This window comes from Myxocyprinus asiaticus, chromosome 30 (assembly GCF_019703515.2).
Source record: "Myxocyprinus asiaticus isolate MX2 ecotype Aquarium Trade chromosome 30, UBuf_Myxa_2, whole genome shotgun sequence".
Lineage (NCBI taxonomy): Eukaryota > Metazoa > Chordata > Actinopteri > Cypriniformes > Catostomidae > Myxocyprinus > Myxocyprinus asiaticus.
This window is the reverse complement of record NC_059373.1, coordinates 15,308,830-15,322,869: the sequence shown is the minus strand read 5'-3', so window position 1 is coordinate 15,322,869 and position 14,040 is coordinate 15,308,830. Positions and strand designations below refer to the sequence as shown.

General features: G+C 36.4%; 1 protein-coding gene across 1 annotated transcript in view; it reads right to left on the bottom strand.

Annotated features, from left to right (window-relative positions):
* Positions 1–543: 543 nt before the first annotated feature.
* Positions 544–14,040, bottom strand: part of LOC127420633 (angiopoietin-1-like) — a 92,127-nt gene continuing 78,630 nt past the window's right edge. Inside the window, exons 8-9 of the mRNA XM_051663041.1 lie at positions 9,010–9,140; positions 544–2,807 (exon numbers count right to left, since the gene is read on the bottom strand). Of these exons, the coding sequence (XP_051519001.1) occupies positions 2,644–2,807; positions 9,010–9,140 (295 nt within the window). The 3' untranslated portion in view covers positions 544–2,643. The remainder of the gene's footprint in view (positions 2,808–9,009; positions 9,141–14,040) is intronic.

The following is a 14,040-nucleotide window of genomic DNA, read 5'->3' as shown; positions in this document are numbered from 1 at the left end:
ATTTTTGTCTTCTGTTTCTCCAATTTTCCTCCCGAGTAATCCTAGGAGAAATGTTACATTTAATTCTTTATTCTCCTTCCGTGTGTGTTCGTTTCAGTGCTGTACATGGTCTGGTTGGTCTTCCATTGTCTCAATGCCCATCTGATGGTGGCAGCATTCCGGAGGGTGTAGTGGGTCAGCTCAGGTGATGAAGTATTGGCAGCATTTAACAAGTGCCCGCCGTTTGTTTAACCCTTTGATTAGGGTGTAGGAATGTCAGCTGTGGGGGGATTTGGCTGTCCCGACAGCTTCGTTTGACACCTCTGCAATCTGTCACGGCAGAGTGCCGGAGAACTAGCAGTCTGCTCGCTCTGGATTCAAAGGCGGCTCAGCTTTCTCAGGATCCATTCTCTCCAAACTGTGGTCCTTTACATTTTTCCCTTTTGGCATGTGTAAATATTGTGTCTTTTGACCAATGTGACTCAAATGAAAAATGCTGAATGGTAGCGCGAAGGCAAAATAAAGGCTTTAGATTCCAGAGCAAGTTATAAAACTACAAGAATGGGACATCACATTTTTTATTTAAACTAACATTATTAGATTTGGAACAATGTTACAAAGGATGAGGTGTTTAAATAACATGGTAACTGAAACACTTTAATGAGGTACAAAAGGCTTCGATGTTTGACTGATGCTATTTAAGTGACATCCTTTATGATTCAGAACATATCCATGGTTCTGAGCTAAAAAATAAAGCAGTGCTTTCATCTAGAAAGCAATTTCAAACACTTTTACAGTATTTTTAAGTGTGATAATACACATGCCATTCTGAAGCTTTTACAATCCAGAAACTTTATGGATTTTCAAGAGAAGTATCTGTTTCCAGTAAAATGCTCCATGCTGGTAGTAGTTATATGATGGTGGACAGTCGTGGTATCAAGGTCGTAGCCAGGAAATTACTTTTGGGTGGGCTTCAATAAAAATGGATGAGCCAAGTTTTCACCCCAATTTTGTTTTTGACCTAATTTTTCTTAACAACAGAAATCAGAATTAATGCATTTTTTTAAACTATATTATAAATATATATTTGAAGTCAAAGATTAATGTCTAATATTCTGGGTGGGCTGGGCTTATTTTGGGTAGACCCAGGCCCACCCTGGCCCACCCTTGGCTACGCCACTGCATGGTAGGCTAAAATACATTCATTCTTTGTTGATCTACTAGAAGATATTCTCAGACTTGTGCGATGAAAGACAGAACAGAGTGGAACGTCCGATGCTATTCTAATGACTGTGTGGGCACTTGAGATTTTTTTAAAGATATCCGGTGAACATTGCGGTAGGCAAGCTTAAAATAATATTTCATCACAATCCTACAATTGACTTACAAAAAGAGCTTTTACAAAACATTTTTTGACAAACAAACACTATTTTGTTTTTTTCAACAAACTGTACCGCTGTTAAAAATAATTCTGTACATTTGTAAAGTGAACTGACTGCTACAAATAAACATCATGTAAAATATTAAACAGATGCTCGGATGCTTACCTGACCACATATATGAAATCATTTTCTTCATTTAACCCAGTTTTTCACCATTACTTTAAATTTCTTCAAACCTATACACTTAGGTTTAAGGGTAAATTGAAAAATAAGATAACCCAAGTTTGTCAGTCACAAACTTGCTGCTTTTGAGCTGCAACATTCAAAACTTACATTTGCAAACATTCTTATTATGACAAATTCACATAAGACACGTGGCATTAATTATGCAATGAATTAAAACCTAATGGATTGTTATTACAGTATTTGTAATACAATTTATTAGCTGTTCTTGCCATTGGCTTTACTCCATAAGATTATTAATATTAGATGTAACAATATTTTCATTGTATTGATAACAGCTGTGCTCTTTGTCATGCATTCCCATTTTGATGCCAAGCTATGAAACAGTTAAAGGTCATGAAAGTTCAATGATAACATGGCATTTTGCACTTTAATCAATAAAGTCAAACTCGAGGGCTGTTTCTGCTGTTAACATTCAACAAATGTTCCTTGTAAATAGTACTGCAAGTGAACTTTAAATGCTGCATGCTATGGTTTTCTTCACTTTGACAGCAATAATGTACAAAATAATAATAATAAAAAAAATACTGGGATAAAAAAGCATACAAAATTGAAATTAAGTATCACAATCCAAATGTAATTGTGCAACGTGTTTGTATTAAACTTTACTGGTTCCCTTTAGGATATTGAAGGACATTCAAGCTGCTTTAAATTCACTTGGTGACTCAAAAGCCAAGGGCAACTAGGCGATGCAGCCAAGTCCGCTACATCAAAGGTGATGTGCCTGTCTCAGCAGTTCACAGGTCCTGAGTGACAAGTAAATGGCACTTCATACCTCTGATATTTAAAAACAAAGACCAGCCAACTCAGCTCCTGCCCTACATTCCTAGGGAGCATACCATCTCCCATAGTCTGACATTGATGATAGGACAACCTCCTTTTCACAGGTTTCCTGCAGAAGTGTTATCTCAAAAGAATGCTGCATTCTGCAGGCGGCAAATAGCTGACCACTTATACAGCATCACTTGATAATGTTATGGACCAAAAAGTATTTCTTTTTCAAAATGGATCCACAGGTTTTTTGGGTTATTAAGGAGGACTACGAGAAGTCAATTGGTCGAATCATCATGACAGTGGTTCGGAGAGAGTAGCTGGGGCCTTTGAAATAGTGCCACTTGATTCCATTGAATTTTCCGACATGTTGTCCCTGTCTGTAGTACATCCCGTTCAGGTTGGATGGGCCACAGGCATCATACCACCATCCTAAGACACACAAACATTTACAATTGTTAACTACTGTTAACCGTTTTTGCAATCCTATATCAAAACCATATAGGCACCTTGGCGATCCGATTACCAGTGGATAGGCGAGACATATCGATGTTTACATCTGGTTGTAATATGCATCTCTTTTGACCTATTGTGTTTGGATTTTGAGGTCAAGGAATCTGATTTAATGACAACATAAATCTATCACTATGTCAGTGCATTACTGAATGATAATAAAGTGCAAAAAAGAAGAAGAAAAAAAGAAAAAGCGCATTTAACTAGCATTTAATCTAAGCACAAACATTTAGACATTTTAGAATACCTGTATTAAAGGAATACTTCACCCAAAAATGAAAATTCTCTCATCATTTACTCACCCTCATGCCATCCCAGATGTGTATGACTTTGTTTCTTCTGCAGAACACAAACGAAGATATTTAGAAGAATATTTAATCTCTGTAGGTCCATACAATGCAAGTGAATGGTGACCAAAACTTTGAAGCACAAAAAAATAAAAAATAAATAATAAAAAAAAATAATTAAAAAAAACACTCTTTAAAAAATTTAACTACTCTTACACTGTACATCTTGCCATTGCAGTCTCTAGGCACGATCATGGTTTCAAGCTCGATTACATGTCCTAGCTCTTGACGCATGCACAGCACACTAGATGGCGCTAGGAAGTGTAATCGAGCTTCAAACCATGATCGCCCAGGAGACTGCTGCCTAAATGTGCTTTTTGTGCATTAAAGTTTTGGTCACCATTCACTTGCATTGTGAGGACCTACAGAGCTGAGATATTCTTCTAAAAATCTTTGTTTGTGTTCTGCACTAGAAAGAAAGGTGCATTTCAAACGGATGAGCATTTACACTTCGGGCCCAATGTGGTTCAATAACTTTTTGACCATATTTTACCACTTCCAAATGTGGTTTAACGCATTTTTTTACATTTTGTACACCTGTCTTTAAAATCGTCCCTTTTCAAAAGGTTTGCCCAAAACACATCTTATTACCATGTTTAAACGGGACCATAGTGAGTATAACTTGTCCTTTATTATTAATTGTATATGATAAACTTCACTCTGTTCTTTGTCTGTCTATTAGTCATGGCAATGTAGACAACTTTTATTCTGGATCCAACAGTATGCTGGTGCTATGTAATCGTGTGGTGTTGGTGAGAAGTGAGTGGCACTGCCTGATGTGGAGCGGATTTAGCATTTAATAACCTTTAAGGGGAAGAGTATTTACAGAAGCATACAGAAGACCACCGCAATCTGGCTCACTCAGCCGGGACTGAACAGCATCATTCTAATTCTATGATCCAGACACCTGAATCATCTCTTGACCATGGCGAAAGTGTACTTAACTACACCATGCATCTGGACATAGGCTATGATACTCTTCTCCGCCATTTGATCATTATTTGATGAATTACTGCTGCCACGTTATCAATATAAAATGTACACATCTCTTTTAAATAAAATTCAGTTTACTACCTGCTTTCTCGAGTGGTAATAACGCAATGTTTATTGCGCTGGGCAAATAGCACATAGTTTGTGAAAGAAGCGTAATCTATAATAAGCCTTATTTACATAGTAAGGGGGCGTGTTTGCACAGAAATGAACAATAATGAATTAATTAATATACTCAATATGCAGAGTTTTTGCACTGTAATACCATGCGCAAAAGTGGCACAACTGTTTAGTGCATTCGTAATTGGTTGTTTATACTTGTTCAACAAAATGTTAATAACTATCAGAAACAAAAAGCATGACAAAACAGGAAAAGCAGGTTTACGCGACACAACAGTTGACGTCGAAACTGTCAAATATTTCAAGGTTGTTTTTTTTTGGGGGGGGGGGGGTTGTCAACAAAACATAAACAGCCAAAGGTGTTTACTTGCAGAACGAAATTGGGGTTGTTACGTCCCTATTTACGTGGGCCAAAAAAAACAAAAAAAACCCCAATCAGGTTTTGCTGTTGCTTTTAATAGTACTGTAAGTCCCCCAGAATGAGAGATGACCCGATATGAAGGGCCTGAAAATAAAAGCTGTATTATGTGGTGTTTTGCCTTCTCGTTGTTCACCAAGCTATGGCTAATTCTTATCATCTAGCCATGAGAAGATCAGTGTTGCCCTGAAAGCTTGTCAACTGTGTCACTTCTCAGCCCATTAAATATAACTCTTCTGGCCAGTGCATTTGAGTAGACACGTACACACAGAATGTGCCCATAGAGTGCCCGCTTTGGCACGTCTGGACTCTAGCTTCACTTCACAGGCTAAAATGCCAGAGTGATCTGTGACATTTTAACAGCCTTCCATGAGCCAACTATGCTGCCCTTTGTCATGGCTGTTCTGACACTGAAAACTGATTGGATGCTGATTCTGCTTGATACCATGCTGTTGCATCCCAAGCCTCTGGCTGGGTAAGTGCTCTGGCTCTCTAGGGTATGTGTTTTTATTGCCTTGTTAACCACACTGCATAACAAGAAATGAGGCAGTAGAATGATAAAAATTTGACTTCATGATACAAACCAGACCTAGAACCAATATGTCTTTCATTAAAGTACTTACAATACAGAATTTAGAATGTTTTATTTTAAGACGGACAATTTTAAACATTTCCGCACTGTTGAGCCAAATCTTTTTCATTAGAAAACTTTCATTAAAAATCTTTCACTGAGATCCTTTTCTATTTTATTAATTCCACTGCCCAATTCCCTTTGCACACACAACAGATTTATAAATGTCACCCAATTGTAAGAATCATATTTATTCTCATCCTGATATTTAATATATAGCAGATGAATCACTGTCAGGGTGCTATTTAGCATTTGGCCAGCAAGGATGAGCTATTGACAGACTGATCAAGGTGAAGGTAGATTTTCAAATGATGTACCTGAGTGATTTGAGAGCTAAGAACTTCCTGACTGAAGAGCGAGAGTTGCTGATGGTATGCATCCACTGAGAGACTAAGGGAGTCCTGTGTAGACGTATAGATACTTGGTCCTCAGCCCATTCTGGTAGACTCCTCACAGGATGTGGAAGTCCACAAAGACCTCATTACTTATTAGCTCAATGCGTTATGCAGATCCTCTGCCTAAAGACAGCAAGAGGTTGTCCTGTATGCAGCAGTTAGCTGTGTACATAGCGCTTTGTTTAGACTGGAAACTAATTAATTTACATTTATGCATCTGGCAGACACTTTTATCCAATGCAATTTATGGAATACATTTACCAGTTTGTGTGTTCCCTAGGAATCGAACCAATAATCTTGGCATTGCAAGCATTACTCTACCAGCTGAGAGACCATGCTTTATTTCTACTCTATATGCAGCTATAAATTATAATCAATAATAATAAAAAAATCAGTTTATCTTAATGCTTTAATAGTTTTTTATGGTGTTCATTACATTGACTTCGAATTATGCCTTTTTTATTTATTTTTTTTGCCTTATATCGCATGCCACCATGCTTCATTTCAAAGGAAGATTTTCTGTTCAAAAAGTAATAATGCCTATGATTTAACACTCATAGTTTGACTTAGCATCTAATCTAATAATTATTTGTGATTTGGGTCGCACCAAATTATAAAAACCTTTAAAAATACCAGAGAAATGTATTGTCCATCGGAATGATTACGGGGTCTGAAAGCGTTAATAAACAACAATGGGACAAGTGTGTATGTGGAGTAACATTACAGAAGCTCTTAAAGGAATAGTTCACCCTAAATAGAAACCTAGAAATAAAACTGGAACACAAAAGGTTAATTTTTGAAAAGTCTTCAAAGCACTGATTACTTTATCACTTTGAGTGATGAATTGAAATTTAACCCCCCTATTGCATTCAGAATCTGCATATACCTTTTGCATTTGCGGGGTCGATTTTGACCTGGTGGAATTCAAGCTTCTAAACCATTCATAACTCGATGGTTTTCAACTATATTTTAAGTCATTAATAAGTTCTTAACTGTTCATACATGTCAAAAGATTGCTATTTTTGGCATGTTAACTGACAAATATAAAAGTTATTTAAAGGAATGTTCTGGGTTCAATACAAGTTAAGCTCGATAGACAGCATTTGTGGCATAATGTTGATTACCACAAAAATAAATTTCGACTCGTCCATGCTTTTCTTTAAAAAAAAGCAAAAATCACTTACAATGGAAATGAATGGAGACAATACTTTGGAGGGTTTAAACACAGAAATGTGAAGCTTATTCTTTTATAAAATCAATTACATTAATTCTTCTGTTTAAACTCGTGTATTATTTGAGCTGTCAAGCTGTTTAAATTGTAATTTTTACAGTCAGTTTAGGGCTTTAGGGTTTGTTGACATTACATCGTCATGGCAACGAAGTTTTAAAATTGGATATAACTTTACCCAGTAAAGGTTAGTAAGCGATTTTATCACACTAAAATCATGCTTACACACATATCCTTTATGTCTTGTGGCTATACTTTTGAAACAGTGAGCATTTTAACGTTTACAGATTCGCCCCATTCACTTCCATTGTAAGTGCCTCACTGGAATCAAGATTTTTGCTTTTTTTTAAAGAAAAGGATAGTTAAAATAAATTTTTCTAGTAATCAATATTATGCCACAAATGCTGTCGATTGAGCTTAACTTGTATTGAACCCTGAATATTCCTTTAATTAATATGCATTTTTTAAAATGATAAAATATAGAAATTAAAATATACATTAACTACAGCAAAACCAGTGTGATTTTATCAACATTTCTGTACAATTTAATCTTAATGCAACATCATTTACAATTTATATTAACATCTAATATGAGAATTACTAGTAATTTGAATGAATGTGCTGTTACTCATAACTGCTAAATACAACTTGGTGGTCAAAACTTATGAAACCAACGTATACTTCTTTAATTAAACATCATCAAAACAACTGTACAACACAAGTATACAACATTAATACTTCTTTGCTATGTTTTTTTTAAGCAAAATCTATTCTATTTAGTTGCATGAACTGCCGAATGTTGATGCATGGGTATGCTGTAAACTGGTTCATCATCAGGTGACTGAAGAGTAAAATGTGGACAATTTCCTCTTTCAAGCCCTATTAAGACTAAAGTGTGCATAAACTTTTGCTCTCGCCACACACCCTTTAGACAGTAGTACCTTTGATTTAGTTTATTTATTATGTTTGTTAAATCTGTCATGTCTGTTTTGTAAAGGAATGTGTGTGCGTCTATGTGTGACTGCTTGTGTATGTGTGTGTGCATGTTTGTAAACAAGATGCAGTCCCAGTGAGAGAAAAGTGTGTGAGAGAGTATGAAGTATCACTAACATGTAAGTGAAGTGTATATAAGAAAAATTTTTAATTCATAGATATACAAAGAAATCTACATATCATCATGTGTAAAGCCACAATTGATGCCCTGGTCAAAATTGACCCTGCAAATGCAAAAGATGTATTTTTTTTTTTTTTTTTTAATTATTTTTTTTTATGGTTATATCACTTAATTTTATTAAAAAATCTAAAAAAAAACTAAAAAAACAAACAAACAAAAAAAAACTATTATGTGTATTTTGATGGTCTTGACAAAGTCACAAAGTTTGGTTCCCGTACTATGTGGTATTTAAAAATAATCTACCTGTCCCGGGTCAAAAATGACCCGAATGAAATAGGATGGTTAAATCATAATTCACTCTCAAATCAAATCAAATCACGTTAATAAAACACTTAAATCCTGTTCATTGCACAAAGTGATTGTATCGCTTCAGAAAACTTTGAATATAGTGCATACGTTGTATTGATTACTTTTATGGTGGTATTATGTTGTTGTTGTTTTTCTTTTTCATTATAGCTAATAAATCCAGTGATGACTGGATTAACCTTAACTTTCTTGTGTTCCACTGAAGAAAAGAAGTCATACAGGTTTTGAGCGACATTAGGGTGAGTTAATGATGATAGAATTTTCCTTTTTGGGTGAACTATTCCTTTAAAGTTGTGCACAATTACATTGTATTACACTCAGGCCAGCTTTACTTATTAGTAGTTAAAGTAAGCCTAAACATTGTAATAGTAGCAGTCTTCATTGTAACTCCTGCTTAGACCAGTTTAGACCAGCATGAATTTTACCTCATGCTGGTTAGTGTTAAAGCTGGTTGACAAACTGGTGTTGACAGAACAACAGAACTGAGCAAAAATGAAGATTTTCTGCCTTACCCCCGCTGAGCATCAATGCACACTTGCACGTGCAATTGTCATTGTCCATATCTTTTGTGCTGAAGTCAGCACCGTGGATGGCCAGACTGCTCTGCCTCCCTGCCGTTCCACTGTGACTCTTCAGGAATAACCTGAGACAGAGGGAGGACAGGGAAGAAAAGGGAATAAGAGCAGAGAGAAATGGGGTTTTAACATTAAGGAGGCCTTAGACAAGAAGATTTAGTGCCAGAAACATCCATATACTGAGAGCATTGTGAGAGATTTATGCAGATTACGCTCACATTCATGACCCATGTATCAATTTTTGAGAATTTACATCAGTATTTGAGTGCGTTGGCTGGGAAACCTCATACCTCATAATCCAGACACCAGATCACACTCAGAAAACACACAGAGTGTGGAACTCCAGTCCAGTCATCCACACTTGAGGATTTCAACCACAGATTCAACCCTCACTTAATGCAGGACCATGTTCAAAAGCAAAAGTTTAATAATATGCAGCACTAGTGCCCAGAGTATGGTTGTTAAAGGGCAGTCACTTCATTGTGTCATCAATAGTTCTGCCCAGGGTCTTAACCTCTCCAATTCTTATTACCTTTTTTTTTTTTTTTCTCCAAGTGTCATTCACCTAGCCAAAAAACATGACTGCATAGCCACGCCAGCAAGGAATGGAATACCAAATGAAACATGCACATCCCCACAAAATCATTTCCTGAAGATCATCTCCCCTCCCGCCTCCTGAAGAGCTTTATAAATCTCTTCTAAGAAAAATCTTGGAAAACGACTTGGAAAATGTATTGTATTTTTGGTCTTTCAGGGATGTCTAAAGAGAGTCTGTGATGCAACACATGTAATGCATTAGTGGCCAAATCTGCGATTGTGTGGTTATCTGTTTTATTGTTAAGTGGAACTTTTTTTCTTGATGACTTTTTATTGTACCTAACACTTCATCCATCATATGGACATTCTTCTAACAGGATGCCTACTTATTTTAAGACACACAAATAACATATTGATGGCAAACATGCTTATTATGCTGAAGTACAATGCATTGTTGCCATCTCTATTCAAAGGTAAACAGGCTAGATGTTTGCAGTTTCCGTTTACGCTTGATGCCAAAGCGATGTATTCTGTTCCTAAGTGACATATAAGACTGCTTTTCAATATTAATTTGTTAAAGCACAAGTGCAACGAATATATACAGAAAGCTGTATATGCTACATGTTCGTTCAGAAAGACATAACTTACTATGCATAATTTCAGTCATTCAAGGAGGGTGTGTCAAACTTGCTGGAGTCAGATTTTAAGAGGAAAAAGACAAGCAGTGGACATTCTTGAACATGCACTCAAATTCACTGCAAGTAAATCTGTATTTAATGTAGTCTGGGTGGTATATTCTGTTCATGGTTTTTAAGGATGAGGGCATGTCATGAACAGTGGTGTGCGGTGCATGAACCGGGTAACCCTTCAATCCTCCACAGATTTAAGACTGCTTGCTCTGTCTGTAGCTGTTCATCATAGCCTCAATTAGAGATGTAAATGCGCATGCAGGAAGGAAAACTTTTTAGATTTATGTTGATTCAATGCATAACATCAGAGCTGTGAAGGGGCAGATAGCTGACACCCAACCCCCAAGGTGAAAATAATACATTTATTTCATCAGATTTTATATCACTCTGCTAATACAACTGAATTACAGAACCCTTCAGAATCTCCTGTGAAGGGGGTTGCAGTATTAAAAGCTACAGCATGATAATGAGCAGTTTTGCTTGGCTGCCACGAACTGCTTACACTCCGTCAAACAGGAACAATGCAAAGATACAGTTGAAGTCAGAAGTTTACATACACCTTAGCCAAATACATTTAAACTCTGTTTTTCACAATTCCTGACATTTAATCATAGAAAACATTCCCTATCTTAGGTCAGTTAGGATCACTAAGAATTTAAGAATGTGAAATGTCAGAATAATAGCAGAGAGAATGATTTATTTCAGCTTTTTTATCTTTCATCACATTCCCAGTGGGTCAGAAGTTTACATACACTTTGTTAGTATTTGGTAGCATTGCCTTTAAATTGTTTAACTTGGGTCAAACTTTTTGGGTAGCCTTCCACAAGCTTCTCACAATAAGTTGCTGGAATTTTGGCCCATTCCTCCATATAGAATTGGTACAACTGAGTCAGGTTTGTAGGCCTCGCACATGCTTTTTCAGTTCTGCCCACAAATTTTCTATCAGACTGAGGCCAGGGCTTTGTGATGGCCACTCCAATTCCTTGACTTTGTTGTCCTTAAGCCATTTTGCCACAAATTTGGAGGTATGCTTGGGGTCTTTGTCCATTTGGAAGACCCATTTGCGACAGAGCTTTAACTTCCTGGCTGATGTCGTGAGATGCTGCTTCAATATATCCACATAATTTTCCTTCCTCATGAGGCCATCTGTTTTGTGAAGTGCACCAGTCCCTCCTGCATCAAAGCACCCCCACAACATGATGCTGCCACTCCCATGCTTCACGGTTGGGATGGTTTTCTTCGGCTTGCAAGCCTCACCCTTTTTTCTCCAAACATAACAATGGTCATTATGGCCAAACAGTTCAATTTTTGTTTCATCAGACCAGAGGACATTTCTCCAAAAAGTAAGATCTTTGTCACCATGTGCACTTGCAAACTGTAGTCTGACTTTTTTATGGCAGTTTTGGAGCAGTGGCTTCTTCCTTGCTGAGCAGCCTTTCAGGTTATGTCGATATAGGACTCGTTTTACTGTGGATATAGATACTTGTCTACCTGTTTCCTCCAGCATCTTCACAAGGTCCTTTGCTGTTGTTCTGGGATTGATTTGCACTTTTCTCACCCAACTACGTTCATCTCTAGGAGAGAGAATCTGTCTCATGGTGTTCCCATGGTGTTTATACTTGCGTACTATTGTTTGTACAGATGAACGTGGTACCTTCAGGCATTTGGAAATTGCTGCCAAGGATGAACCAGACTTGTGGAGGTTCGCTATTTTTTTTCTGAGGTCTTGGCTGATTTCTTTTGATTTTCCCATGATGTCAAGCAAAGAGGCAGTGAGTTTGAAGGTAGACCTTATAATATATCCACAAGTACACCTCCAATTGACTCCAATTAGCCTATCAGTAGCTAATTGGCTAATTGTCTAAAGGCTTGACAAAATTTTCTAGAATTTTCCAAGCTGCTTAAAGGCACAGTTAACTTAGTGTATGTAAACTTCTGACCCACTGGAATTGTGAAATAGTCATTTAAAAGTGAAATAATCTGTCTGTAAACAATTGTTGGAAAAATTACTCATGTCACGCACGAAGCAGATGTCCTGAACGAATTGCTAAAACTATAGTTTGCTGATATGAAATCTGTGGAGTGGTAAAAAAAAATGAGTTTTAATGACTTCAACCTAAGTGTATGTAAACTTCTGACTTGAACTGTATGTATGGTCTACATTACATTTAAGTTGTTTTTGAAGTTGCATATTTATATATTTTAATAACTACTATGCACTTAACCATTTGATACAATGTTCTTATTATGTACATACATGTTGTTGCATTGTAATTACATTTAAAGTACTTGCATTTAATTACATTTGTAGTTACACTGTTAACTTTACCCAACCCTTAACCCAAAACCTAACTCTAACCCCTAATCCTAACCCTAACCCTACCCTTACTCCTAAACCTACCCGTACCTCAACCTCAGTAGCAGCAAATGTGAGAATTTTGCAGAACATGTAGTTACACAGTAAATACATAGTCTGTATGTATTTAATGTTAGTACAGAGTAGTTAAGGCCACCTAATATAAAGTGTGACCCAATTAGTGGGCAACATTAAATTGAAAATACAAATGTTTACAAAATATTACCTAATAAAACTAGAAAAAAAATAAATAAATAAATATATATATATATATATATATATATATATATATAATTTGCATAACAGAGTAACTTGCAACTTGGTGTTGATGGTTTAGCGAACAAAACATTAAAAATACGACTTTCCAAAAATATATACAGTGCAACATATTGACCGGCCTGTATATTTATCACAGCCTTGTTTTCCTTTGCATCAAATTAAATTTGGCGTCCACTGGGACAAAAGTGTATAGCATAGAAAAAAAATCTCTGAGGCATGCAAACACCAGGTCTCTCACACACACACAAGGCCAGGTGAATTAATAAACACCTGTTCATCTCTGGTCGCTGCAACATCTGGAAGCTGACAACTAGGCCTATTCCAAGTGTCTCAGTTCATATAAGAGCTTGAGATGTACTTCCTGATTGTTCAGTTACTCTGTTGTCTCGCTAATATTTTTGCATGTCACTATGCTCTTTGTTTCACTTTGAGCTCAAACATCTGCACGGCCATTACAGTTCCTCTAGGCTCCTTCTCACCAGCCTCACTGAACTTTTGCAGAATACACCAGGCCAAGATGTACCAGGAAAGGCTCTGCTGAAAACTGAGAATGGAATGAGATGTATTTGGTCTTTCACAACAGAACCCAGGGGAGGTGTCCGGTCCACTAATGTTCCCCATTTGAAATGATGGCAGTTTGTTAGTGTTCTTCTCCGGATATGTGACAATTATTCAGAGGGAAAGAGGATGCATGGTTAAGATTTTTCTAGTTTATGTGTTGGTTTCAAATGTTGTGTAAATGATTACATGAGAAAATGGCCTATGAGCATAGCTTGCAGTATAGGGGAGTAACTTAGTAGTAAAAATAACTTTTATTTTTCCAGCAGTGACAGAAGTTCAGCAGTTTTACAATAGTGTAACTTTTCCAACTTTTTCAAACAGGCAGCGATGTAGTGACAAAATGCACTAAAAACATATTTTTAACATTTATGCATTCAATTTCAGAACAAAATTCCATCAAATTTAATTGAGTAACTTTTAACCAAATTAAATAATTAAAACTTGAATAAATGTAAGTTTTATCTATTTAATTTTGTTGAAGATTATTCAATTAAATTTGATGCCATTTTTGTTACGAATTTGAAATGCGTATATATAGAGCTTTGT